Here is a 27,808-nt window from a genome sequence, read left to right on the forward strand (position 1 = left end):
CTTCACATTCGGTAAAGTAAGTTCTGTTCTATGTTCTCTTGTTATGCTCGCATAGCTCTGTTTTTGCTGCAGGAGTTAATGTTGAGTTATGTTCAAGATAAGGAAGGGTAGATTTTTTGTTTTACCTACTTGTAAGGATGAATGACAGTTTGAAAGACACCAAGTCATTAAAAAAATGCATTAATTAACTTTTGGCTACATTTGCGTATCATATGAAAACACTGAATGCTAACATTTTCCAACAAGAGCTGAATTTGGGAGTATGCACTTCTATTCAGTTACTGTGGTCTTCACTCTTGCAGTGTCAAAGGCTCATCAGGTATTTCAGGGAAGGTACAAAATTTGGGGTTCTTGTGGGATGGTTGTGTGGAGAATAATCCTTTATGCAGGATACAGCTTAATAAACATAGGATCCTAAATAGAAAGGTCTGATTGTATTTCTGATTTGACATTTGCTTGCTGATTCTTTATAAAGGGATTCGAGATCTATGGGTAAAAAATATTACACAAGAGCTTGTTAGTGATAGGCTTTTCTCACCAAAACTGCACTTTTAGAATCAATTTCTAGCATGCCTGTGGATTAGAGGAAAATATGGAAATAAAGTAACACAGAAAATTGCAGCTACACAAATGCTTAAAAAAGATTTCTAATCCAGGACTACGCAGTTTACAGTATGCAAGTGAGAACAGTACAGAGAGATTTTGGCATACATGCAGTACAGTGTGTATCAACCAGCAGCTGAGCTGGGAACACTGCATCTCTGAATTGCAAATTCTTCCACCTCCCGCTGAAATGCAAACTGACTTTTAGGACCTGCCTGCCTTGACACCCTGCCTTCTGGAAGAGTGAAATATGACGACTGTTCAATAGTGCTTTTCCTTTGATGTCCCTGTTTCCTACTATGTTTAATGTCTCTGTTTTCCTTTCTCAAATCAACATTATCTACCGCATGTGAAAGATTACGGGTCCCCTTAGCTAGATTATTCGCTTGTACCAGAGAGGTCAGTTATAGCTACATCATTCCTGACGACAGTTTGTACACTCTGTTAAGAAATCTCCATTGATGGAGATTCCACCAGTTCCCCAGGCAGTTGCATTGCTCCAAAAGTCAAATTTCCAGAAAGTTTTGAGAATGTCTAGTCTAATTTAAACACTTACTTTGCAAAAAAAAAATCAGCTCATTGTTTCTTGTGTTATCCATATAAGGAAAGCAGGTCAGTATCTTTCTCTTTGCACTTCTCTGTACTTAAAGACTGTTGCGGTTCTTCCAAGTTGTCCTCTATGATACAGCAAGCCCAACTTTTTCAGTTTTTTTTTTTGTTTGCGTGAGAGTTTTTTGTACCTCTGATCTCTGGCTGGGAAATTCAAGAGGCTTGGTCTCTTGCTGCATCCTTGGGCCTTAGGAGCTATAAGTGCATTGTAAGTGGGGAGTGGGAGTTTTATTATAAATCTGTCTTGCATGGCTGTTCTTTCTTTATACTGTAAAGAGTGAGAGCCCTGGAACTTCTATTCCCAGCACTAAATTTCACATTGCTGAAATCAGTAGTGTTTAACTATGGTGGACCTTGAGTCTTGAAATGTGCTCAGCATGTTCTGAAAGCTGTTTCTTGATGAAATCTAGTTCACAGCTTATATTCATATTCTTTGTTAGTTGGGGGGCAAGTTGAAAATATCATCGGGGGCACACGGATGTTTGTTATCTATTTGATAACACACATTATATTTATTACATTTTTATTATTTTTGCTTTCTGAGTTCAAATGAAGAAATAAAGATGAGTAATGATAAAAATCTAAATATATGATTGTACAAAGCTAGCAATGGAAAAAATGAAAGGCCTTTCTAAACTAGTACTTTTTGGGGCAACCATCCTGTGTTTGAATAATTAAAAAGCGGTGATAAATAATGTTGTGGTAGAGCATGATTATGATAAATGCTTGCTCGTGCTTATGAAGAATTATTCTGCATGAAAAAATACATTGAAAGAGCACATAGCTGTAAAGAATGAGCCTGCATACCATGGAAAGACACAGTGTCATCTGTCCCTAAATCATTTCATAATAAGGTAAGAAAAATTCGACTGAGCTACTTTGTGCTTCTTATAAGCAGATAGCATAAAGATGGCATGTGATTAAGAATTAGTTCACTGTGGCATATGAGATTTGAATGCTTTTAAACTCACAAAGCCCTTTTTTCAATTTGTGAAGTAAGGAAAATAAATGGCAACGCTGAGGTAAAAGTTAGTATGGTTTGATATTAGTACAAGCATTTGATTATTAATCAAGTGCATATATTGATAATGTGACATATGCAAGTTAACAGTCTAGGAAAAAATGAACTGTGGAAATTAAGTCAAACCGAAGCAAATCTTGATGCAGATGACGGGGTTACCTCCTAAGTAAGAGGTAACTCCAGATTAAATAGTAGGAATTAATAATACTAGAAAATCTTAGGTAAGTAGATAAACCAAGGCCTCACCTGAGCTTGGGTGACCTTTTAGACTTCTGCTTTTAGTGAACACCAGTTTCAATAACCACCAGCACAAAAGAAAGGTTCAGTGCCTTTGGCTCCTTTTTGGCTTCCCAGCCTAAATGACCAGGTATTAATGTACTAATTTCATCTGAATGTGGCTTTTGGGATTAGTCTAGAACAGGATTTAAACTCTGTGGTTGAACGTGTTGTGAAATGCTTCATTTGCACTTTGTGCCCATTTATACTTAGGTTGCAGCAACTAACTGTATGGATTTAATTTAAACTTTTTTATTTTTCAATTTTATTTTTCAATTTTCCTTGAAGAAATTGCGCATGAAAAAATGAAGTAGGACAACCAGCTGTGGTTTAAAAGGCCCATCAGATTTACATCCCTGGGTACTGGATTTGATTGACAGAAAGATATAATATGTTCTTAACAGCTGGCTTGCATTCAGTCACTTTTTCTTCTGTGGTGTCACCCCGTAGCCCACTAGCCTTGCTGTTCACCTTGCACTCCAGGCTTGTGATAATAGTCAAGTTGCATCTGATTTTCAGTTTGAGTGCCTGAAAACTGGGAGACTCGATTGATAGGTGCATGGAAAAAAAAATTGTTGACCTGTTTGATTCTTTAACACACAGTTACATGCCCAGGAAAAAGGTGTCTTCACTTAGGGAACTTAGTCTTGAGTTTGTAATGTACACCTCAGCATGAAACAGTAGCCTGGAACTGAGGCAATTTTAGATGCACTGGCATCAAAACAAACATTTCAGCTGGTTTAGCAGAAGTAGAATGTGCTGTGCCAGCTACAGCAATATCCTAGATTGAAAGTGGCAGGGAAAAAAAAACAATAATGGCTTCTAGCAAGTTTAAGTCTCATTTCACCTATTTTTTCTGTGTGAAAAGAATCAGTCATTACTGATTATTTTGACTCTTCAGTGGTTTGCCTTTTCAGTAGCTGCTTGTATTCAGAAGACCTTTGTAAGAGAGTATAATTTATGAATATTTATCTTAGATAACACAGCTTTGTTTCATTGTTATTTTCTAATTGTATTATAAAGAAGTAGCAGCAGTATCTTAAGTGCCACACTGAATTGGTGATTTGTGAATGGTAGTTGCTATAAATCACACAGAAAGTTGTCTTGGAAATGCAGGCAGAAACTTAACTGCATGGAATTTCTGTGTGTACTGGTACATATTAGATTAAATTAAATGAAAGACTTGCTTGAATCTAACTCGGATACTCTTCTCATTAATAAAAGAAGAATCTTGGGGCATTGGGGCAGTTACATTTCACTGCATGTGGTAAGATTAATGGTATACAAATGAACACTGCTTCCATACTTCTCTGTCTGTCTGGCTGCCTACTCCCCAAGCAACAAGTTAAAAAGCCAGGAATTATTAGATATTGTTGTATGGATTTAAAGAAGTTTTATTTCCAAATTATCCTGCCAAATCAAAAAATAATGGTGTTACATACTGCTCTCTGACCTAAACTTGTATTATGCTGCTCTCATGATGGATCATGCCTGATGGGTCAAGGACCATAAGTGTGCAAAGTGATCTGACACTGAATGGTCAGTCAGTCCAAACTGATAGACAGCTGTAATATTATTACCTTCCCTTATTTCATTCTGTTTATAAAAACTATGGATAAAGCTGTAGAGACTTTGAAAGTGGCAGCAAGCTTGTAGCTGTGCTGTCTTGAATTTTAGTTGTTTTGCAAATACAAATAAATCTTCATATGTTAAATTTTGTGTGTATCTTCAGACTGGTTGCAAGAAGTTTTAAGAAGGTGTTGGAAGTTCCATATTGTGTGTAGTGAAATTCTGACAAGTGTTACAGATGAGACACTGAAAAGCGGAAATAAGTGCTATGCAAGTGGTGAAAGAGAAATATTTGACATTGAAGAAGGGTGTGCTGGGAGATAGAACAAATGGGTTAAATATCTCTGTCTCAGATGTTTCCTGTTTATACTGCTGGAATATGCATGTTTGGAATGCAAACTCAAAGCCAACAACTCCTTTATATTAACATATATTTGCCATTTCCCTCTTTTATCAAGAGCTTATAAAAATAAAAGCATCTTAAGATGCATATTTTCAATGGAAATTATCTGATGCACATGGCTTTGGAAGGATTTTCTAAGCTTAAGTTGGCTATTTCATAGAGGAACACTGCATTCCTGCTGTACAATTTATAAGTTAGTTTACAGTTAAATCCATTTCTAGCATGAACATGTTTTCTTTAACAGATGAAGCAAGTTGAAGCCTATAATAAAGAAAGTCATAAGTGCCATTCTCTGTAGGAAAACTAAACAAAATAGATGAATGCCATATCTAGTATTTCTAAGTTCCCCCTGTCCTCCCCAATACTAGAACAAGATAAATATACAGTAAAGTCATTTGAATTAAGACAATTGACAAAACATTAATGTGAAAATGTGATTTAGAGTTTGACATTTTGTTAGTAGTTGAGGACTTTGTTCTGAAGGAATTATGTGCAATCCTCCTTGACCCCCCATATCAGCTAAGGACTGAGGAAAAAGTACCCAATCTAGCACGTGTGAGAAAGAGCATCCCAACAGCCAGGCACTGAAGAGAAGCATGAGAGTAGGAAACTACTATAATTACATAGAGGTCTACTGCAGTATAGTTACTATTTTCTTCATTGTATTTAACACTGAATTTCTCTTATCTTCATTCTTCTGGTTTTACTGGAGTGGTGCTATCGGCTGCTATGCAAATGTGAATGAGCTAAATATGCGTGAGAGGAGGTATTTGATTCTTCCATTTGTTTTGCCTTCATTCATTTAACTGTTTACCCAAAACAATCTGATTGTATCTAGGCACCAAGAGTGCTGTAAACCAGCTCGTTAAATTTGGGTAAACCCAGATGTCTTTGATATGTATATTCATGCTATTGGTTTTAATGCTAATTGGCATTAACACGGTAAATCCTGTGGAATATATGGTCTTGTTTATGGTTAGATTAGAACAAAACTTAAACTTCTGCCATTTTTTAGAATCAAGTCATTGGTGGCACAACACTTTCTAGAAGTACATGTTTATTTAACATATAAATAGTCTTAGAAGTTTAATTCTCTTTCCATCCCATTATTTCCAAGATGTAATGAACTAAGTATTAGAACTTGACCTGATAATGGATGAGTACAAATGATCAGCAAAACTGCCCTGTGTTTTCCTGGTATTTCTGATAGCGTGCTGCAAAATGCATGGAAAAATCATCATTACTAAGAACTGATCAGCAGTGGCTTTACTTAGCCCCAGCTTCCTATGGCAGCTTACAGCCAGATACCAGAAACTCCCATAAATCACCATTGACTTTGTGGTATTAAAGCCTACCTAAATGAAGAGATGAGTAATTTCAGACCTGTAAGGGAAATGGAGGTTATAGCTGGAGGGAAAAAGTCAAATTAGCAAAGGTGATTGATGAAGAAGGAGGGATTTCATCAAGGGATCCATTCAGTTTGTAATCTGTGAATTTAGCTGTAGCAGAGATGGGCTGGTCAGGTCATCCTGTGGTAGCTGCAGGAGAGACTGAGCCAGAAGTTCTGCCTGCCAAACCAGAGGGATGCACTCGCTCTGCTCCTGGGATCACAGAGGGCAAGGATCCTGAAAGGGTTTAGGGGAACATAATAGAGAGGAACAGTGTTATTTTAGAGCTGAGAATAGCTGTGTCAGGCCAAAGACACATCTGACTCATTGGTAAGCACTGGGGGTAAAATTTGGGAAGGATTCTTGAAAGGAGTTAAAAGTTTTCAGAGCCCTGTGTCAAATGGGAGTTATTTCTGAGCAGTACCTAAGATTTAAAGTGGTTAAAGTGTGTTTGATAGCACTGAAATACCAAAAACCTTTGGAAAGGAGAGTAATGTACATTGTAGAGAAGGGCTAGATGAAGTCTGGCATTACTCAAATGCAAGACTGCGTTTGATGATGTTTTAGGTTTTGAGGATGCCCCTTGGGCATAAATAATTGAGATGTGGTGCACAGACTGTGGTCTCATTAAGAATCCCTCCTGCCGGTATGTGGCTCCTCCTCACATTTCTATAATAAACCTGTAACATAAGGGGGGGGGGGGGGTGTGCTGTTGGATTTGCTCTGATTTTAAAATGCCAATTTTGGTTTGTATTGGGTTTATTCCAAAGAAGGATGAATAGTCATTCAGTTAAATGAAACTATGTTGAATAAAGTGTTCACTTTCACTAGGGAACTGTCAGATCCTCTGTCTCAAAAGCCTCTCACATAGTTTTTCTTTTGTCTTTCAAGGTGCATATAAATGATGTAGTAGCATTTCACTTCTTAAAAATGTCTGCCTAGTTGGACTAAGAACAAAATTATTACTTTCCTATCTACTTAGGAAAGTAATGATTTTGCACCAAGAACAAGTTTTAGTATTTAACATTTGACTATTAGTTACCGTCTTTTTCACCTAGAAACTTCTAGATTTGAAAAAAAAATATTGTATACACTGTGAATTCTCTAATGCTCTACGGTGCTGTCCACAGATGTTGATGAATGCACATCAAACCCATGCTCTAATGGAGACTGTGTCAACACACCTGGTTCCTATTACTGCAAGTGCCATGCAGGCTTCCAGAGAACTCCTACCAAACAAGCTTGCATTGGTAAGAAAATTTGCTTCACTTCTTCTGACATTGCAGGTGTTGTGATCCCTTGTGACAGATTCCATTTAAGTTCAAAAAATAGTTAGCAATATGATTTCAGTAAATCTCATCAGTTTTTATATTAATTGCAGCTCTAGTTCTGGGCTACCATTCCATTTATTCTGTTGTCTTTTACTGTTTATCCATTGTTCTGTAATATCTGTCACTTGGCCAGGGAATTCCCCAGCTGGGAGTTCTACAGAAAAATCATGAAATAGAGTGTATATTTATGTAGGTACACGGATGACATAAAGTAATTGCTGAGCATCCCAAAATGTAGCATTTGTTGTACAAGTCTGTAAAATAATATTTTTCCTATCTCTGATGCAATGAGAATAAATTCTTAACCGTCTTTGGAAAAATTTTTCTAACATATTTAAATAACATGCCAGTATTTTTCAAAGCGGTAATTGTCACTGTATATGTTTTTATCTTACAGTAATTCTCTGATTGTGTGATTTTTTGGGGTTGGGTTTTTTTTTGACTTAGATATAGACGAATGCATCCAGAATGGTGTTCTTTGTAAAAATGGCCGATGTGTAAACACTGATGGAAGTTTCCAGTGTATTTGCAATGCTGGGTTTGAACTGACTACAGATGGAAAAAATTGTGTGGGTAAGGACTCTTTTAAAGAGTGGCACAGGCATTAGTGTAGTGATTCTAGAAATTGTACTCTGTAATACAATTAAGGATCATTAAGGATTACCTTTTTTGCAATGAGGTATGACCTGAGGTGAACTTAGAGCCCCTGCATTCAAATAGTTACTGTACAGAACTGCATGATTTCAAAGAAAACTTGAAGTAATTTCTGTTTCTGAAGCTACATCTCTTGTCAAGAGTCCCAGGTAACTCAGTGCCAGGAATAACATTTTTCCCTAAAGCTTCATAGCAAGTGCTCCATGTATCAGCACTGCTGAAGAAATAACTGTTTTTAATTTTGACTCTACTGTGTCAAAAAAAAGCCTTCCTAGATAAACAACAGGGTCTTGATTCTGTCAGGTGACTGAAGCTTTTTATCCTCATGTAGAAAGGTGTACCCTGTTCTTCCATACACAGTCTGCTGAAGTATGCAAAGTAACTGATCACAATGGGAAAAAAAATTTGCTACTTTGTAGAATGAAAACTCCTGAGACACTTCGTCAGAGTTATGAGTAGAATTAAATCTTCAAGTGAAGGAATATGTCATATCAGTACTAATAGTTTATTTTTTACTGTGTCATCTTCTGGAAGGTGAGGAACTATAAGCAGTATTCTTTGCAATATTTTGCAGACCATGATGAGTGCACTGCTACAAACATGTGTTTAAATGGGATGTGCATAAATGAAGATGGGAGTTTTAAATGCATCTGCAAACCAGGATTTATTCTGGCTCCAAATGGTCGTTACTGTACTGGTATGTAGGACTGAGGGGTAACACATTAAGGCAATCTTGATTGAAAATGGCTTTTCCTGTCCATTCATTCATGCAAGAATGGCAATCTTGTCACATGGATTAATATCATACTGAGTAATACCTTACTAATCCATTACAGTAGATTTCTTAAGCTGCCTAGACTAGAAATAGGTCTTTAACTTACAGAAAGAACTAACTGAACTATTTAATAGTATTGCTACAACGTATGATAAAGTAGCTCTTGAAAAGTCATGGAGCATTGTAAATGCAGGAAAACACGCAGGCTCTTCATGAAATGGTAAAATGAGCAACAATATGGGCAGTTCAAGAGGTTTGAAAGATTTGACATTGATGAACACACACGACTATATTTTCTGCATCATTATTTTGGAAATTCAGAGTGCGTAATACTTAAGACATTGTATTTGCCACATAGCATTACCAAATTTTTAAAGTGCGGTCATTGAAAACTTACATTAAACACTTCAAGAACAGAGTCTGATTTAGCTTCAGTTTAAGTAAACTAATGGAAGATACCTGTTGCTGCCAGTAGAAGTAGGTTTGGGCTTGAGTAATTTCTAGTAAGTGTAAAATCACCTCAATTTTTAGTTTTCTGATTTGAAGTTGAACCATTTCTATTGATTGTGGTTTTCTTAATGAGCATGCAGCTAGGCTGTTGACTTAGGTAGAAACTGATGACCACAGAAAAGTTCTTCAAAATTAAAATCTACTGTCATATGAGTACTCTGTGATTAATAATTCCTTAACCACACTTTAAAGCAAAGTTATAGTATCATAGCATGGACGAAGGGCAAAATGTAATCTGAAGTGCCTCTAATCTGCTAATCCTACAGTTTTTCAAGGGGGGGGGGGCGTGTGTTGTTGAGGGTTGGTGTGGGGTTTTTTAATGCGCAGCTGGATTTTTAATTAGTGTAATTCCAAGATGAGATTTTTGTTAGAAACAAAACAAGGATATGATGGCAATTCATCTGCTGTAATAAAGTCATTTGGTAATATTCTAAAAACATTAATGGTAATCTTGCTTAAAAACAGCAAATAGATTGGTGAATTGTGTTGCCTCCTGATAGATATTGATGAATGTCAGACATCGGGAATTTGCATGAATGGTCATTGCATAAATACTGAAGGATCCTTTCGGTGTGAGTGTCCACCTGGCTTGGCTGTTGGGGTTGATGGTCGTGTGTGTGTAGGTAAGTGAGATGGTTTTTTCATTTAAAAGCAAGTGGAATTATCAGGTTGTCAAATTAAAGAAATGCATCAAATGACATCCTTCTAGATAATAATAATAACATCAAACCACAGAGGATCTGTTCTAGGTTAAATCTCGAATATTTGTCTTTTGTTCTGCGATGTGTTTGTGTTCATGTATGTGCACGTATGTGTATGTATGTATACTCATATTTATATTCAATTGTGCATCATCCACTCCAAATCACTTAAACAGGTACATATCTTGGTTGTGACATGGACTTTTTTACACTTCCCTTTTCATTTCTTTCTCTAATGTGAAAACATTTTATTATCCCTGAGCTATAGCATTAAAAAAGAAAAAGCTCTAGCAGGAGAAATAGTGAAAACTAGGTGGATTTGTTTCTGTGAACTCAAAGAGTTGTTAAGAATTATTAGAAAATCTTGTCTTATGCTATTCAATAAACCTAATGTTTAAAGTCAAGAAGCTTAAATTTCTCTGTGGAATCAGAGTGGCACCATCTCTTGTTTGTCTGTAATTCCTGTAAATTAAACTAAGAGTATTTACTCTTCCTGGCATCTTTTTTTTTTTTTTTTGAGGCATATCTTTTTTTAGTCTACTGATGAATATTCTTTTGTTGTATAATCTGAACTGCAGCCTCTTGTCCCCTCAAATATTACTGGCTGATAACTAAGAGATTTCTTCACCCAACTCTACCCAAGAGTTCTAGCGTAGCTTCAGGGAGCTCATCAGAGAAGAATGGAGCATTTTCAACCTGATGAAGATTAAAAAGGGGTAGAGGGAAAGAGGTATTTAGTCCCTTGTTTTCTACTGATTGCTCGTGAAGAGGGTGGAGAGAAGTATATGTTTTACAAACGTTTCTGAGAGTGATGGGACTACATTCACTGGGGCAGCAATACTACAAATTTCCTTAAATCAATTTAATCCACAGGAGATGGCATCTTTCCCTTCTTTATATCAGAACATCAGTTCTGTATCCCCTGAGTTTCTTCTCTTCTAGCTCATGAATGTGTCATCATCAGGCATATTGGTGACTCAGGGCTCAGTTGATGCATAGGCATGGCTTCAGCAGGCAAATGCACCTCAAATAGGGCCTCCTTGAGTGAAAAGCGCATCTGTAGCAGCATCGTAACACATTAGCTTCACTTCTGGTATACAGCCTTGTGTGGTAGATGCTGCTGGTTACTGAACTGCTGTTGGAGCTGCTGTTAGATCAGGCCAGATGGTTATGTCATTACGTTTGACAGGTTCATGAAGTATTAAAGGCAGAGAGGAAACAATTGGCTTAGCTCTGCAATAGTGATATATATTAACCAGTGCTGTGACTGTTCTTGGATGCATATATGTCTTATCTGCCTATGTCTTATCTGCATGTGTCCAGATAAAGGAAAGATGGGCTTCATCACAGTGTTTGGAGGTTAGTTCACACTAAAGGGATGTGAGATACTACATCCTTGTGTTGCTATTATCAATTCATTTAAAATAAAATTTTAAATTATGCATCATTCTTTAATGTTCTTTAAAAGTTCATCATTCCTTAAATAAGATCTAATTGAAGTATTCATTCCTATCAAGTGTCTGTGCAAGCTGTCCCTTTCTGTTACCACTTCAGTTCAAACAATGCATGATAAAAACTCAGAATAGCTTAAAAATTAGGCTAATAAAAAGCCAAAACTCCTTCTCAGCCAGAACACAAATATTTTTTGTTTTAAATAAATAGTAAGCAAAACTGTACTAAAAAAAAAAAAAACAAAAAACTTGTACAAAAGCAAGGTTTGTTCTCTCCTATACAGTAGCCAAGTTGTTTTCTTCTGGTTTATTAAGTCTTGGAGAAAAGCAATGAAAAGATAAAACAATGAGAAAAGGCTTGGTGTACTGTTTTTTTTAATATAGGACTTTCTCTGTTTAGTGGCACAGCAGCAAAACCAGATTTGAGTACAAGGGGTTCAGTACCTTTTTTGTGGGCCAGGTTGGCCTCATCTTTACCCCTGTCAGTAATACAGCTGCAAAGAATCAATGCAGTGCTCAATTTTCTGTGCTTTTGTTTACCTAATGCTAGAACCACAGTTCTAGCAGTTAAAGAGCTCACAAGTTGCCCATGAGCTGTGAACAGTATTTTTTATTAGAAATTGTTCAGCTTTACATGTCACATAGCTTTAAGGTTTACCATAAATGCTTAAATTTTCAACAGCGAATATTCTTAATATGACAAAAATTGCAAGGTAGAATCATGATTTATTTGGAAAACTAATTTTTAAAATATTATGTAATTATCCCAGTCATAAAGTAACATAGGCAATTTAGAATCATAGAATCATTAGGTTGGAATAGCCCTCTGAGATCATCAAGTCCAACAGTTGACCTAATACCACCATGTCCCAAAGTGCCATTTCTACACATTTTTTGAACACCTTCAAGGATGGTGACTCCACCACTTCCCAGGGCAGCCTGTTCCAAGGTTTGACTACTCTTTCAATAGAGAAATTTTTCCCAATATCCAATCTAAACCTCCGCTGGTGCAATTTGGGGCCATTTCCTCTTGTCCTATCACTTGTTACTTGGGAGAAGAGGCCAACACCTGCATCGTTACAGCCTCCTTTCAGGTAGTTGTAGAGAGTGATAAGGTCTCCCCTCAGCCTCCTTTTCTTCAGACTAAACAACCCCAATTCCCTCAGCTGCTCCTCATAGGACTTGTGCTCTAGACCCTTCACCAGCTTCGTTGTCCTTCTCTGGACAAGCTTCAACACCTCCATGTCCTTCTTGTAGTGAGGGGCTCAAAACTGCACACATGCCTTTCATGAACCCATGCTGGCTGGGCCTGAGTCCCTGGTTGTCCTGCACATGCCGTGTGAGCACCCTCAAGATGAACCACTCCATAATCTTCCCTGGCACCGAGGTCAGGCTGATGGGCCTGTAGTTCCACAGATCCTCCTTCCGGACCCTCTTGTAGAGGGGTGCCACATTGGCAAGTCTCCAGTCATCTGAGACCTCCCCTGTTGACCAGTACTTCTGATAAATGATGAAGAGTGGTTTGGACAGCTCCTCTGCCAGCTCCCTCAGTACTCTCAGATGGATCCCATCTGGCCCCATAGACTTCTGGGTGTCCAGGTGGCAAAGCAGGCCATTAACTGCTTCTTCCTGAATTACAGGGGGTTTATTCTGTTCTCCATCTCTGTCTTCCATCTCAGGGGGCTGATAACCTTGCAGATTACTTGTCTGACTATTAAAGACTGAGGCAAAGAAGGCATTAAGTACCTCAGCCTTTTCCTTATCCTTGGTGACAATATTCCCCTTCTACATCCAATAGAGGATGGAGATTCTCCTCAGCTCTCTTTTTGTTGTTAATGAGTTTGAGAAACTTTTTGTCATACCTCATGGCAGTGGCCAGGCTGAGTTGTAGTTGGGCTTTTGCCTCTAATTTTCTCTCTGCATGCCCTAACAAGCTCCCTATACTCTTCTTGAGTTACCTGTCCCTCTTCCAAGAGTGATAAACCCTCCTTTTCTTCCTGAGTTCCAGGAAAAGTTCCCTGTTTAGCCAGGCCAATCGTCTTCCCTGCCGATTCGTCTTCCAGCACACAGGGACAGCCTGCTCCTGCGCCCTTAAGACTTCCTCCTTGAAGAATGTCCAGTCTTCTGGACCCCCTTGTCCTTCAGGACTGTCAGCCGAGGGACTTTCCTGACCAGTGTCCTGAACAGCCCAAAGTCAGCCCTCAGGAAGTCTGTGGTTGTGGTTTGGCTGACTCTCCGAACTTGACCAAGAATAGAGAACTCTATCATTTCATGGTTGCTAAGCCCAAGACAGGCTCCAACCACCACATTTCCCACCAGTCCTTCTCTGTTTGTAAACAGTAGGTCGAGGCACCTCCCCTGGTAGGCTCCCTTACCAGCTGTGTCAGGAAGTTGTCTTCCACATGCTCCAGGTACCTCCTGGACTGTTTCCTCTCTCCTGTGTTGTAATTCCAGTAGACATCTGGTAAGTTGAAGTCCCCCACAAGGACAGGGGCTAACGATTGCGAGTCTTCTGCCAGCCGCTTGTAGAATGCTTCATCTGCCTCTTCCTCCTGGTTGGGTGGTCTATAACAGACTCCCAGCAGGGTATCTGCCTTGCCTGTCCCTTCTGAAGAGCTTATAGCCATCTATTGCAGCCCTCCAGTCATGAGTCATCCCACCATGTTTCTGTGATGGGGACCAAGTCATAGCTGTCCTGCTGCATGGTGACTTCCAGCTCCTCCTGTTTGTTGCCCATGCTGCGTGCATTGGTGTAGACACACTTAAGCTGAGCTATCGATTTCACCCCCAACATTGGCATGCCACCCCTGGGTCCATCACTGGCGGGGCTTGTTCTGTCCCCCTCCCCCCTCAAACCTAGTTTAAAGCCTTTTCTATGAGCCCAGCCAACTCATATGCATGAATCCACTTCCCCTTTCTAGAAAGCTGAACTCCATCTGTCGCCATCAGGCCTGGTGCCATGTAAACCTCCCCATGATCACAGAAGCCAAAATTCTACCAATGACACCAGCCTCTGAGCCACGAGTTAATCAGGTGTGTTTTCCTGTTCCTTTCAGTATTCTTGCCCGCCACTGAAGGGATTGAGGAAACCACGACTTGTGCTCTGGAACCTTCGAGCAATCTCCCCAGTGCCCTGAAGTTCCTTTTGATGGCCCTTGGATTTCTCTGCAATCTCATCACTACCAACTTGCATAACCAAGAGCGGGTAGTAATCAGAGGGCCGTACCAGACTAGGGAGTTTCCTAGGTCACAGGGAGGCAGCAGACTTCCCTGTGGGATGGGTCTGGTCAACATTTTGGGCCATCCATTCCCCTCAGGAGGGAATCACCAATGACAACTACCCTTCTTTTTTTCTTAACAGAGGCAGTCATAATGTGTGGGGCTGACCAACTCTCAGTAAGCAACTTCCCAGATGGGCTTTCGTCTAACTCCTCAATATTGCATACATAATATTTCGCATATTACATAACAGAAATATCCTTATACATGACATTTAGAATAGAATTTCTGGGCCAATCTACTGTTCAGCATTTTATGTGTATATATATATAATGTATATTTTTATATATCTGTATGTGTGTGTGTTTATATATACATACACATGCTGTGTTAACAGGAATTCTCTGTCTGGCTATTCTGTTCCTTATATTACATGAGCTAAATGATACATTTCAAACATTCTGACTGGTAAAAGAGTGTTTGTAGTGTGAAAGTGAGTAAGAAAGATACATGGGGCTTCCTTTTAACAGTGTTCAGACAAATGTGCTAGGCAATTCACAAAAATGTCAAATCAAAGAGCCTACAGTCCAATTGTCTTACTCTTATTCAACCTGTGTTTTCCTTCTGAGTAGTGCCATTGATTCTGGTGGGACTATTCATAAAATAAATTTATTTTTTATTTAGTATTAGTAAGTATGGCAGAGTCAGTCACAAAATATTATACAAGTTTGGAAAAAAAAATACAGGAAGGTGTAACAAATGCTTGGAAAAGGAACAGTTAGATAAATATTCAGAACCAAACTAGTGTTTGGAGGCGTTTCAGGTTTGGGTATACTTCTAACTGCAGCTGCGTGCTCATATACCTCAGCTAGCTCTGTGTGTTTGTGTATTACCTCAGAACTTATACTGAGCTATGGCTATAGCTTTGTGCAATGTTGTGTGTTCTCTGTTGAGACACTTTTAATTATAATTCAGTCTGCAGTATGCATCTCTGCCCAAAGCTATAGCCATCAGGGACAAAATAGCTACATTTTCTTTTGCCCTGGTTATTTTGCAGAACTATACCTCAAAGTGCCTGTCATAAGCATTGCATGATTTGACCTTCTAAGGCACCTGGATGGGTGCAGTGACTTTCCTTGAGATTAGGTCAACCACTGGTCCACCCGACCTTGGCCACAAGTCATGGTGATAATGTTTGCAGATGTTGAAGTGCTACACCACAAAATTTAAGAGTCTAGAAATGCTATTCTCTCTCTGGGAAACAGTGGAGTTTCCCATAAACAGGTACATGGTTACAGCAGCACCAATGCTAAACTGTGATTCAGGCATAAAATAATTTCTCCAATGTTCTGAAATTAGTAGCCAAAGGCTGATCAAACTATACATGGGGAACGGCGCAGGTTCATCAGTAAAGTGCATGCTCAGAACTGTCATGGCATGGGGAACCTGAGCCTGATGAGGTGCCTACAGCAACTAAGCCATGCACAAGGCAGTGCGTGTCCTTCTTATTCTTGCTATCAGTATGGGAAGCAGAGCCCAGGGAGGACGTTCTTCCTGTCATGATCGCTATTTAGGTTCTGGAGGAGCCAGCTTGGTTCTTCATCCTGCACAGGCTTTGTGGATCACTGACTGTGTAGATAAAACTAGTTAGGCAATCCTCGGCAAATTTCCTGTGCTGCTTTTATAAAAACATTGGTTTATGTATAAAAGCACTAGATCTCTTCTTATGCAGAGAAGTTGCTTAGTACATCTGTAGCTTCCTCCAGCTGCTTCCCACACTTCACATCTTTGAAGACCTTCCTACAGAGTATTTCTTTCACACTTTCCGATCTTTTATCCCCCTGCAGTTTTCTTCAGTGTTATTTCCTTCCTTTGAATTGCTTCTCCGTTCTCTCCCAGACACATAACTAGGGAGAAGCCTTTCCTTCTGTGACAGGGCAAAGATTGAAGCCCATGTACTTCATGACAGAGCATGGCAGAGTGGCATCTGGACTTGTTAGAGGTGGAGGGAAAGGATGTGATGCAACTAATTATTTTGCAGAGTACATGAACAGACATTTCTTGTGCAAAAATTCTTGATTGTTGTCAAGCATAATAATGTTTTCCTGCTGTCAAGTGCAAGCAAATTGTACTGGCTTCACCTAGACTCTTGGCAAGGAATAAGCCCTGAAATCTGGGACACATTTAACTGTGCTCCAGAACTATCAGTTCCATGGGATACCAAAAGCAAGAGAAAGCATTTATGTGCAGGCAATCCTGTTTTATAAGAGCCAGCTTACAGCACTCAAGGAGCAGGCAGAACACATAAGGAATTGCCAGTTCTTAATTGGATTGGCACAGGATATTCAACATACACTTTAAGGTGTTTCATGCAACTTTTCTTTGTTGTTTTGGGGTCATCTTCTAAGTAGATAATTGCCTGAATTCCCTCAGACCCTACTCAGTTTCTGAGTGCACTCAGGCTTATCCCTGCCACAATGTATGGTGGTTTTACTGGGAGATTGACAAGGAGCATAAATTGAAGCCATGTTCTGGCCTGGTCCATAAAGATGCCTGAAACAAAGAGTATTTGTGTAGCTCTGACAACTGTTTCTAGAAGTATAGGAGTCAAAACTAAAGGCTATTTACACTATCTGTGTCCTGCAGTTCTCAACCAGCCATTTAGGTGGACTGTCCACTCACATGCTTGGTAGAAGATCTCCAATATTATCCTATAAGCAAATAGGAAAAAAGGCATCTAACCATGTAATGACCAAAAAAACCCAAAACAAAACACATAAAAAGCAATTTAAGAGACATTCTCATAGTTTTCAGATAAGTATAGCAAAGTGAAAAATTAATCACCACATGCTGATTCAAGCTGTTCTGTGTTTCTTACTGAGATATGTGTTGGTGGATTTACAAAGCTGCTCTGGTATGTGGGTCATCTTTGCTGGTCCTATGCAATGCTTTTAAATTTGCTTACAGTATGCTAGTCTAGGTGGTTTTAAAGTGCTCTGGAGGGAGCTCGGGGAGCTAACCATTTTGGGAATTGGCCTTCATGCCGTCAGGATTATTATCATAGAATCATAGGATCATTTTGGTTGGAAAACACTTTTAAGATCATCAAGTCCAACCACTATCCTAACACTACCAAGCCCACCACTAAACTGTGTCCCTGAGCACCACATCTATACGTCTTTTGAGCATCTCCAGGGGCAGTCACTCCACCGCCTCCCTGGGCAGCCTGTTCCAATGCCTAACCTCTCTTTCAGTAAAGAAATTTTTCCTAATACCCAATCTAAATCTCCCATGATGCAACTTGAGGCTGTTACCTCTTGTACTGACATTAGTTACTTGGGAGAAGAGACCAACACCTGCCTCACTATAACTTCCTTTTAGGTAGTTGTAGAGAGCAATAAGGTCTCCTCTCAGCCTGCTCTTCACCAGGCTAAACAATCCCAGTTCCCCCAGCCTCTCCTCATATGACGTGTTTTCCAGACTGCTCATCAGCTTCATTCCCCTTCTCTGGACCTGCTCCAGCACCTCAGCGTCTGTGGCATCCAGCACCTCAGTATCTTTCCTATACTGTGGTGAGGGGCCCAAAACTGCACACAGTACTCAAGGTGTGGTCTCAGTACTGAGTACAGGGGCACAATCACCTCCCTACTCCTGCTGGCCACACTATTTCTGATACAGGCCAGGATGCTGTTGGCCTTCTTGGCCACCTGGGCACACTGCTGGCTCATGTTCAGCCGGCTGTTGACCAGCACCCCCAGCTCCTTTTCCGTTGGGCAGCTTTCCAGCCACTTACCCCCAAGCCGGTAGCGCTGCATGGGGTTGTTGTGGTCCAAGTGCAGGACCCGGCACTTGGCCTTGTTAAACCTCATAGCATTGACCTCAGCCCATCAGCCTGCTGTCCAGGTCCCTCTGCAGAGCCTCTCTACCCTTGAGCAGAGTAATGCAGATGTAGCCAAGGTACCCATTTTGTTGAACAAATTTTTATTTTTTTTTTAGCTGTCATTGAGATAGTATACGTACACTTCACTCAGCCTAAGGAAATAAGTTCTTTCTTTGCTTGCGCTTTCTTAGATACTCATATGCGTAGCACGTGCTACGGAGGCATCAAAAGAGGAGTGTGTGTCCGTCCTTTCCCTGGTGCTGTGACAAAGTCTGAATGTTGCTGTGCCAATCCTGACTATGGTTTTGGAGAGCCGTGTCACCCCTGCCCTGCTAAAAACTCGGGTAAAATCATTGTGTTTCTTTGAATACTACAGTGAACATACAGACCTAAAAAAATCTTGTTCAGATCAGGTTGTTCATCTGTTTCATGCCTTAAAGAGAAGTGAATAGGGTACTTAATGGACTTGTACACTGATTCTGAAAATGGTTCTTCCTTTAAACAAAAACTCTCTGGTATGTTATATTCAGCGTTCGTGTTTTTGCGCATTGTAACATTTGAGGTGAACCTAGGTCCAGAGCTGGCCAGACTGACAAAATTCAAGAAAAGGACATGAGTATGTTATGGATGAAGTTGGGTCCCTGAATTAAGTGTTGGTTATAAGTAACAATAATTTGAAGAGAATAAGCAGATTTCTCTGATGAATCTGTAAATTTCCTAGTCAAATCAATCCAGTTTAAAAGAGCAGCTTATCTTAATTTTAGAAATCTGTATTGCATTTTATAAGAATCAGTTCTCCAAATAAACTCGGGGATTGATTAAAAAATATCTCTTTAATATAGAACTTGGACAGTATTTCCATTTAGTGTCATTTTCTGAGACAGCAGAAAACTATTCAGAAGAAATGAAGTAACACTGGCATTACGGATGAAAGCAGTAACTTAAGGACACAGTACTGTCAAAACTAGTGAAATAGCTTGATTGTTTAATTCTTGTTATCAAATTTCATTTTTATATATATGAAAGGCCAGAGTGGAATGCTACTTGATGTATTTAGCTATATTATCTATAAATAGTTATTTCATGTGAACACTGGCATTTCATTAGTTACATTGTAGAAAAATTATTTTGAAAAAAAGTTCTGGTGGATCTGGTTTAGGATTAAAGAAGGTGAAACACTGGAAATAACATTTCCTTTTTTCCCCAACATCTCTTACTTCAATTGAGCAGCTGAATTCCATGGCCTGTGTAGCAGTGGAATAGGTATTACTGTGGATGGACGAGGTATGTTGCACATTTTCTTTAACATATATGATTCAAGGTTAAAAAAAAGATAGAACTGTATTTTTCTTTAGCATACTAGAGTGGAGTTTTTTGACTCAAGATTAATATGTTGATGTTACTATTTTCACTACCAAAGTGCAGTAATTAAATGCTGTCTAAAGAAAAGGTCAGAATTAATTCTTTACAACATTGCATTTTGCCTGACCCTGACAAAAAGAAAAAGAAAAGTTATCCGTTTTTAAGTTTTGACCTGTAGTTTATTTTTTTAAGAATAGGCATAAGACCTTTCTCCCTCATTTGGGGAAATGACAGGAGCCACTTGCATTTGCGTTGATAGTCAGTCAGTTAGAATAGTTTTAGAGCAGTTTTTCATTCCAGATCCAGTGTTCACTAAATGGACCATTATCATGGAGGGATCATTTCTCTTGTGAGTTAGAGTTGGAAGGGAGCTGACTAAAAAACATGCTGCTAAGGAAGAGTCCTGAAAGTGAGCACTTGCATTTAGTACTGGGAACTGTAAAGTTCCAGCTCCTTTTTCTAGTACCACAGGGAAAGAGATTTAAAAATAATAGCTGAGCCACACCTGAAGTGGAGGCAATGCATGCTGTAGCTGCCAAATAAGTATAGTGAGTTGAAGAAGGAAAGTTGGATCACCGCATTATGATTTGTTGCTTGATAGTTCGCTGATGAGTTAATAAAGTTGCAGCCAAATTAAAGCAGATACTGTACATTTAATATTTCCAGGCATTTAATTTGTGTAGCTTTTGTCCTTGTTGGTATTAAAGCTGGCAGTTCAGCAGAACTCAGAATGAGACCCTCTGATCGTTGTCATTAGTAGCAGCCTACATAACTTTTAAAAATAGTACTATAATAAAAGAAATTCTGTTTCTGTTCAGTACTGTATGTGTATATGCATACTTTTTTCTTCTCTATGAGCTCATTGCTTAACATGTTGCCAAATTTACAATTAACTTGAAATCCATAGACTTGGTAAATTCTCTCAGTTTTCTTTTCAGTGAATTATGCATTTCCATTTTGAAGAATCTCTAAAGCTTATGGAGAAATAATGGCAGTGTACCATAATGTTGTAGAAACAGCATCCTACCCTGAGAATTTGCATGTAGTCCGCTAGGGAGGTTATATGTTCTTTTGGATACATGGGAAATACAATTTCTCACTAAAAACATAAAACCAATTGTGGTCTTTACCAACTGCATAATAAAGGCTATGATTTCTTAGGGATTCATGTCTCAACTAAAGTCCTTCTTTGGTTAGGTTTCTAAAGAAAACCCTAGAATTTTCTGTACATCTTGTGCAGCGACCTTACTTGCAGACAATTTTCTTGCTGCTACTCCTATCACTGCTTATACCAAGGGACTTTGCCAATTTCACTTTCTAAAGGAGAGGAATACTGATCCCACATTCAGTCACTAATAAAAATTCTGTTGTGTTCCTCATGCATTCTCATTATCAAGAGTGTGTAGAATACACTTCGTCAGTGAAACTCTTGCCATAGACTTTATTTGACTTTTAGTTGATACATAGCTTCTTAATTAGACTGCAGTCTGTCACCACATCCCTACTCTTCTTATTCAGCTTTTGATTAACAAGCTCAAAATCTTCACATCTTCATGTGAGAGAAATCTGGATATAGGTGAGGACAGAGATTCTGCAGGCTGGTTCAGTATAAAAAGTGACAGGAAGGGCTGGATCTTCTGAAATCATTAATTTGATAAGGAGAGATAGAGTCATGCAATTGCGTGGCTTGTCCCCAAAATACAAAAAAGTTTAGTACACTACAGAAAACTTCTTGCTCAAAAGAAAACATAAAGCTGAAATATTATGCTAATGGATGTTTTCTTATGAAATTTTCAGATGTCTCATAGCTTTGAGTTTAATGCAGGGGTAGCATGATTTTTCCAAATGCATATCTGAATATATGTAAATCATGATCTAAACTACAGTATGATTAAAGAGGAAATGTCCTTTATAAAAAGGTGAGCAGTGCAGGTATAAACCAAGCTTTTTATGAAGTCACAGCTAGGCCAGAACCCCTGCTGTTCTTTCCAGGGTTTGGAAAGGGAACTGTTTAAATAATGGTCTTACCGTATGGGAAGAAATAACTTAATATTGAAAAACCCTCTTTTCCTCAGAGGCAAAAAATATTAAAACTAGCCTGTTCCTGTTCTTATAGTTCATATGAATATTTTGGAATTTTCCAACTACAGCAGAAATTCTATATGGGACTGTAAATTCAGGGAATATGTATCATTCATCATCCTATTCTGTTGATGTGAGAAACATTTTAAATTTCCAACAAGTGCTATAATTTCTATAAGGCTGAGTATGCTGTGGTATTGACCTGTGCATTGGTTCTGTATTAGGAAAAGTATTATTGTCACCTAATAATTTATAGCTTGTTACCTAGATCCTTAAACCACAGGCACTGAGTGTGTAGGCTAGATATTTTGCATCAAGGTGTACTTAGATACACATAGTTCCCTAATGATTTAGGTTGGAAAGGGTATCTGGAGGTCATCCAACCTAGCCTTCTGCTCAGAGCAGGAGTTACTTCAAAGTTGAATCTGGTTTCTCAAGGCCCAATTGAGTCTGGAAAATCTCCAAGGATGGAGTTCCCATAGCCTCTTTGGGCAGCCTGCTCTAGTGCTTAACCACTCTCATAGGGAAGAATTGTTTTCCTGGTATTCAGTTAAAATTTCCCCTGTTGTAATTTGTAACTGTTGTCCTTTGCCCTGTCATTGTGTGCCTCAAAGAAGAGTTTGGCTCCATCTTCTCTGTAACCATCTATTAAGATCAGAGAACTGCTATTATGTGTCCCTCTCATCTTCCCTCTTGCTGGCTAAAGTCCAGGTCCCTCAGCCTCTACTTATTCATCAGGCACTGACCCTGCTAGGGGACTTCAGTCACCCTGACATCTGGATAAGCAGCAGAGCAAGCTGTATATAGTCCAGGAGACTAATGGAATGCATGGAGGATAGTTTCTTAATCCAGGGGATAGACAGCCCAACCAGAGAAACAGCATTAGTGGACCTGTTGCTTACCAATACAGATAAACTGATTCGAGAGGTCAAGATTGGTGGCAGCCTGGACTACAGTGATTGTGTGAACCTCATGGGCCCACTCCTCAAGCCTGTCAGTGTCTCTCTGGGTGATATCTCTTGCTTCTAACAAATCAACTGCACCACTCAGCTTGGTGTCATCTGCTGACTTGCTGAAAGTGCACTCAGTCCCACTGTCTATGTCAGTGATAAAGACATTAAACAGTATTGGTCTTAGTATGGACCCTTGAGAGACACCACTTGTTACTGGTTTCCTCTTGGACATTGAGTTGTTGACCATAACGCTTTGCGCATGACCGTCCACCCAACTCCTTATCTTTCAGTCCATCCATGAAATCCATTTATCTTTAGTAGAGAGAGAAGAAGGTTGTAGGGGACCCCATCAAAGCCCTTACAGAAGTCAAGGTAGATTATATCAGTAGTTCTTCCCTTGTCCACTGGTACAGTCACTCCATCATAGAAGGCCACTAGATCAGTCAGGCATGATTTGTCCATGTGAACCTCATGAAGTGGCCCAAAACTTGATGCGGTGTTCCAGGTTTGGCCTCACTAGTGTCAAACAGAATGGAATAATTACTTCTTTCAGCCTTCTGGCTGCACCCTTGCCATACCCTTGCTCTGAATGACAGTCCCAACATCCAGTGAGTCAGATGTTGTCCACATCTGTCACAGGATCAGGTTTTTCATGTCTTAGTATCTCATAATCTTCTGTGTTGTGTTAATGCAGATATTAATGAATGTGCATTGGATCCTGATATTTGCTCCAATGGAATTTGTGAAAACTTACGTGGCAGCTATCGTTGTAACTGTAACAGTGGCTATGAGCCTGATCCTTCTGGAAGGAATTGTGTGGGTAAGTTGCTTGATTTTTTAATTATTCATCACTATATTGATGCTAATTTGAATTGACAGAATTTACGTTGCAAGACATCTACTTAAAGCTACAATGAAAATGCAAACAATCTAGTGAAACTGCTTTTCTCAGTCACTGCATAGCTAGTACTCTTCCTAGTGTATTTTTCTCTTATTTGGCAGGGAGTTATTACTGTTTGGGAATTGTAAGCAGGAAGTATCAGTGCAGGTTAGGAATTAATTTTCTCAAAAGCAGGGATCAGTTTGTGTTATATTTTAATGTATAACATTTGTCAAGACCACCTAAAATGTGTCCCTTTCAAGACTGGATAATAATTTGTCAAGAGCTGAAGGTCACGATTTTGCATGATGTAATGTAACAGATGGCTATCATTATCATAGTGAATGATAACTGGTGGCCTGTGTACAGAACTTCTGCAGTATGCAATAATTCTTGATGTCCTTGAGTTACAGGACAGCAGAATGGATTGCTGCACCCTTAGTCCTCTAATTTATGAAGGCTTCAACTCGTGAAGGAAGCAATGAGCCACTCTTAGAAATTCAAAAATCATGTCTGAACAGTGGGCTCAAGTGTAACAGCTGTTCTTTTATTCTTCAGAATTTCAGATCACCAATATACAGGAATGATTCATTTCAGAAACTTCTAATTGTCGTTTGTAGTTTGGTTTGGGTTTATACCAGACTGTTGTTGCAATATCTAGATACATTTTCTACAAGAGTTTAGGAATACCCAACACAAGGTACCTATGGTAGACGTTTGACCTTCTGTCTAATTAATTTTATTATTCATGATCATAACATGAAATTCAGTGTTTTTTTCTTTTGGGAGTTCTTAGGTTTGACAAAAAGTGTATTATACCATGGATACACTGTACAATAATATCACTTACAGTCCTGTTATAGTCCTGTGGTTTTAAACAGAAAGCTGAAGTTTGTTTGTATTAAAAGCTAATGGAAATCTATCTGAAACCATTCAAGTCTTGAGTATTGTCCTACTGTCTGATGTGTTTATATTGGGGAATTATTGCTCTGTGCACTTAAAAGTTTACTGAACTATTACTGGTGTTTGTGGTCAACAAAACCCCGCCATTTTTGGTAGGGAAAACCTGGACTGTGTAACTGTGGTATAATTTTAATACCAAACATTCCTGCCTAGTGATGCAAAGCAAACACAAACTAATAAAAATGTTTCTTCTCATCTGCTTGACTTAAGGAATTTTACAGCTAGTTACTTTCTAAAGGCCCTAAATATGACCTTTTGTTAGGAAGGGCACTGCTGAAGGAAACTGTCAGTGGGTTTTTTAATTACTTCACGTAATACTGGTTTTTCAAATGGATTTTATGGCAAGGGATTTTGTTTATCTAGTTATACTTGAGATTACATTAAGTGCTAGTGTAGGTATATGTCTGTTTAATTATTTAAATAAAAATACAGAATGCTGACTGTAAGGATGCATTTATTATTAGAGATGATAATTTCTGCACTAAAGAATTTAGTTATGAAAACACAAATAAAGGGTTGAAATGTTTTAATCAATGATACAAATTATGATCTGCCAGGAAATAAAAATGGTCACCAAGCAGAATGCAGACAGTATTTTTTCCAGTTTTAAGTGTTTTTAAAGCATGAGCTATATCCTTTTAGTCCAAATATGAAGTTATTCTGTGAGATTCTAAGGAAATAATATGTTCATAACACTTCTAGTTTGGGTTAAAGGATTGTATGACAACAAGCTCAGAATTAAACTCTATTGCTCTTGAAAATGTCAAATTCTAAACCCATCCTCTTTTACTTAGTTAATATGAGATGAGGTTAGATTTAGGGCAGGTTAGTTTAGGAGAGCTTCTTTATAGCTGCCAAACTTAAATCTTGGATTCATTGTCTGGGGAAATTTAGATTTTATTATCTGAATCCTAAAGGAATTTATAAGCATAGTTTGCAAAATCTAATGTGGTTGGGAAACCAAAAGCCTCCAGATTGTAATTATATTGCATTCTTGGTTTTTGTCTTTGTTTTTAAACTCTCTAAAAAATCTAAGTGATTTAAGATTTCAGTTGCAGTGTTAAATTTGGAAAATCAAGTAGTCAAAATATAGGACACACCCTTAGACAGGATGAAGTGTCAGTTTTATCATAGCTTATCCTGTCAGTATTCTATAAGCTTAGGTGTTTGTAAAGTATGATGGGCATTAAAGGAAAGTAGCTTAAATTTTTTTTTTTTTTCTTCTTAAAAATAAACAATACAACGATGAGGAAGATTGACTGCTTTGTATTAGCATTATTTGCAGTTAGTGTAAGAGGAGTTCAGTGAGTGATGTTAGTTTATGGGGTTTTCCTATTCAGTATGCTTGATATCCTGGTCTAAATCATAGGGGTTTTTCTTAATGCAGGATACTTCTGGAGGGGAGGCACATATGAAGGAGTACTCTTGAGATGTCTACCGTACGTGAATTGTACAATTTAAATTTTAACGCACATAGTTGCTTCATGGATAACAAAATCAATTTTTGCCCATAAAAATTCTGGTTTCAAAGCAAATAGACCTTTGTGAAGTTGTCATGGTAATAGAATCATAGAATTGATCCCAAGGTCATTCCAGGGAAACATAATTATTATTTTAAGACTAACCGTGAACTATTTTTAGAGCCTGCTAATGAAAAACTTCAAAAGCAGAACAGAATTTTTGGTAGTAAGAATCTGAAAATGAATTAGACTTTTGAAACTCAGAATTGGCATTTTTCCTGGCTTAGTCACTGTAGTAGAAAACTGCATATCTGGCAACCTAATTGTTGCTGTAGAAAGCAACAGGAGCTACTTGTGGAGATGAAGGCATCTCATGACATTTGCATTCATTGGTATGCCTAACTCATCTTTTTGCAGACATCGATGAATGTTCAGTGAACAGGCTGCTGTGTGATAATGGGCTCTGTCGAAACACCCCTGGAAGTTACAGCTGCACTTGTCCAAAGGGTTATGTGTTCAGCGCTGAGACAGACACATGTGAAGGTGAAAAATCTGCAAGTTGTGTTAATTATATAACATTAAAGCTGAAAGATCACAAAAGATTCAGTGGTGATGAATACCAGAGAAAAAGACAGAACTAAGATAGTGCGTAAATCATTGCATTCCTTTTGTAATTTCTCTCCAGTATTTTTTAGTGTGTTGGGTCTTGCCATTGAATTTCTTTCAAAGTAATCAGTTCATTTTCATATAAAAATATTTTCATTTCCTTAGCTAAAACACTTTTAAGCTGGAATAAAGTGGAATATATACTTGCCTTTGATCATGTAGCAGGGACATCTAGTCCATCATTTAATGAAATGTGTTTATTTTCATCACAGAGTCTCTTCTTTCTTTTCTCCAGTCAGTCTATGGTGATAGTTAATTCTAGATCAAATTCTGGTATTTTTGATACTTCATGTGATGTTTGAATTCCAGGATCTGGATATTATTACTGCCTGGCAACATTAAAATTGTCCTTTATTTTTACAGTATAATCAAAATTGCTTTCTTCTATTACTAATGGACACAGATGTTAGATCAATGAAAATGTTACATAGCAGAAACTAATGACAAGTTTTAATTATAAAAAACAATAAAGCAAGGCTGTACAAAAAAAGTCAAAATAGAAGCATTAGCTTTTGTCTCAATTTTATTATTTAGAGTAGTAGAATTTTACTAGTCTTTTGCATTATTTTTTATTTTGTTCCATGTTCTGTAAATCTCTGTTATTGTTAGAAAGTTTTTATAGTAAATAGTCTTGCATGTGAGTGAGTGATGGGTAAGCTGTAATCCTTTATTATGGAATACCTATTACACGAACCAGTGTCATCATCCAGATTTGTCTGAAGCAGTGGAAGACATTATTGTCCCCAGCTGTTTGTTATTACTGAACAGACAGAAGTTACTGCCATACAGCTAAACAAACATATAAAAAGGAAAGTGGAAACACTCTGTAAACTATTCTTGCTGTGTAGGATCAGTCAGGTTAACTTACACCATTTCCTTAGCAGCATATGCTGAACAGGCTAACTTTGCACTGAAGCAGGTGCAGAGCACTTGTGTGCTCTTTGCCACTTCTCAGCGGAGGAGTGGAAGCAAGCAACATGGGGGGGCCAGTAGTGTTTTGAGTGTCTCCAACTGTTTGGAAATTGCACATGTGTTTACATTCAGAACATCTC

The 27,808-nt window shown here is 38.5% G+C and overlaps 1 protein-coding gene across 2 annotated transcripts in view; it reads left to right on the forward strand.

Annotated features, from left to right (window-relative positions):
* Positions 1-27,808, forward strand: part of FBN2 (fibrillin 2) — a 170,309-nt gene that overhangs the window by 62,778 nt on the left and 79,723 nt on the right. For both annotated transcript variants that reach the window (XM_086479915.1, XM_086479916.1), the window contains exons 12-19: positions 7,000-7,119; positions 7,648-7,773; positions 8,429-8,551; positions 9,640-9,762; positions 18,582-18,734; positions 19,621-19,674; positions 23,482-23,607; positions 26,508-26,633. In XM_086479915.1, the coding sequence (XP_086336041.1) occupies positions 7,000-7,119; positions 7,648-7,773; positions 8,429-8,551; positions 9,640-9,762; positions 18,582-18,734; positions 19,621-19,674; positions 23,482-23,607; positions 26,508-26,633 (951 nt within the window). The remainder of the gene's footprint in view (positions 1-6,999; positions 7,120-7,647; positions 7,774-8,428; positions 8,552-9,639; positions 9,763-18,581; positions 18,735-19,620; positions 19,675-23,481; positions 23,608-26,507; positions 26,634-27,808) is intronic.

This window comes from Leptosomus discolor, chromosome Z (assembly GCF_034619465.1).
Source record: "Leptosomus discolor isolate bLepDis1 chromosome Z, bLepDis1.hap2, whole genome shotgun sequence".
Classification (NCBI taxonomy): domain Eukaryota; kingdom Metazoa; phylum Chordata; class Aves; order Leptosomiformes; family Leptosomidae; genus Leptosomus; species Leptosomus discolor.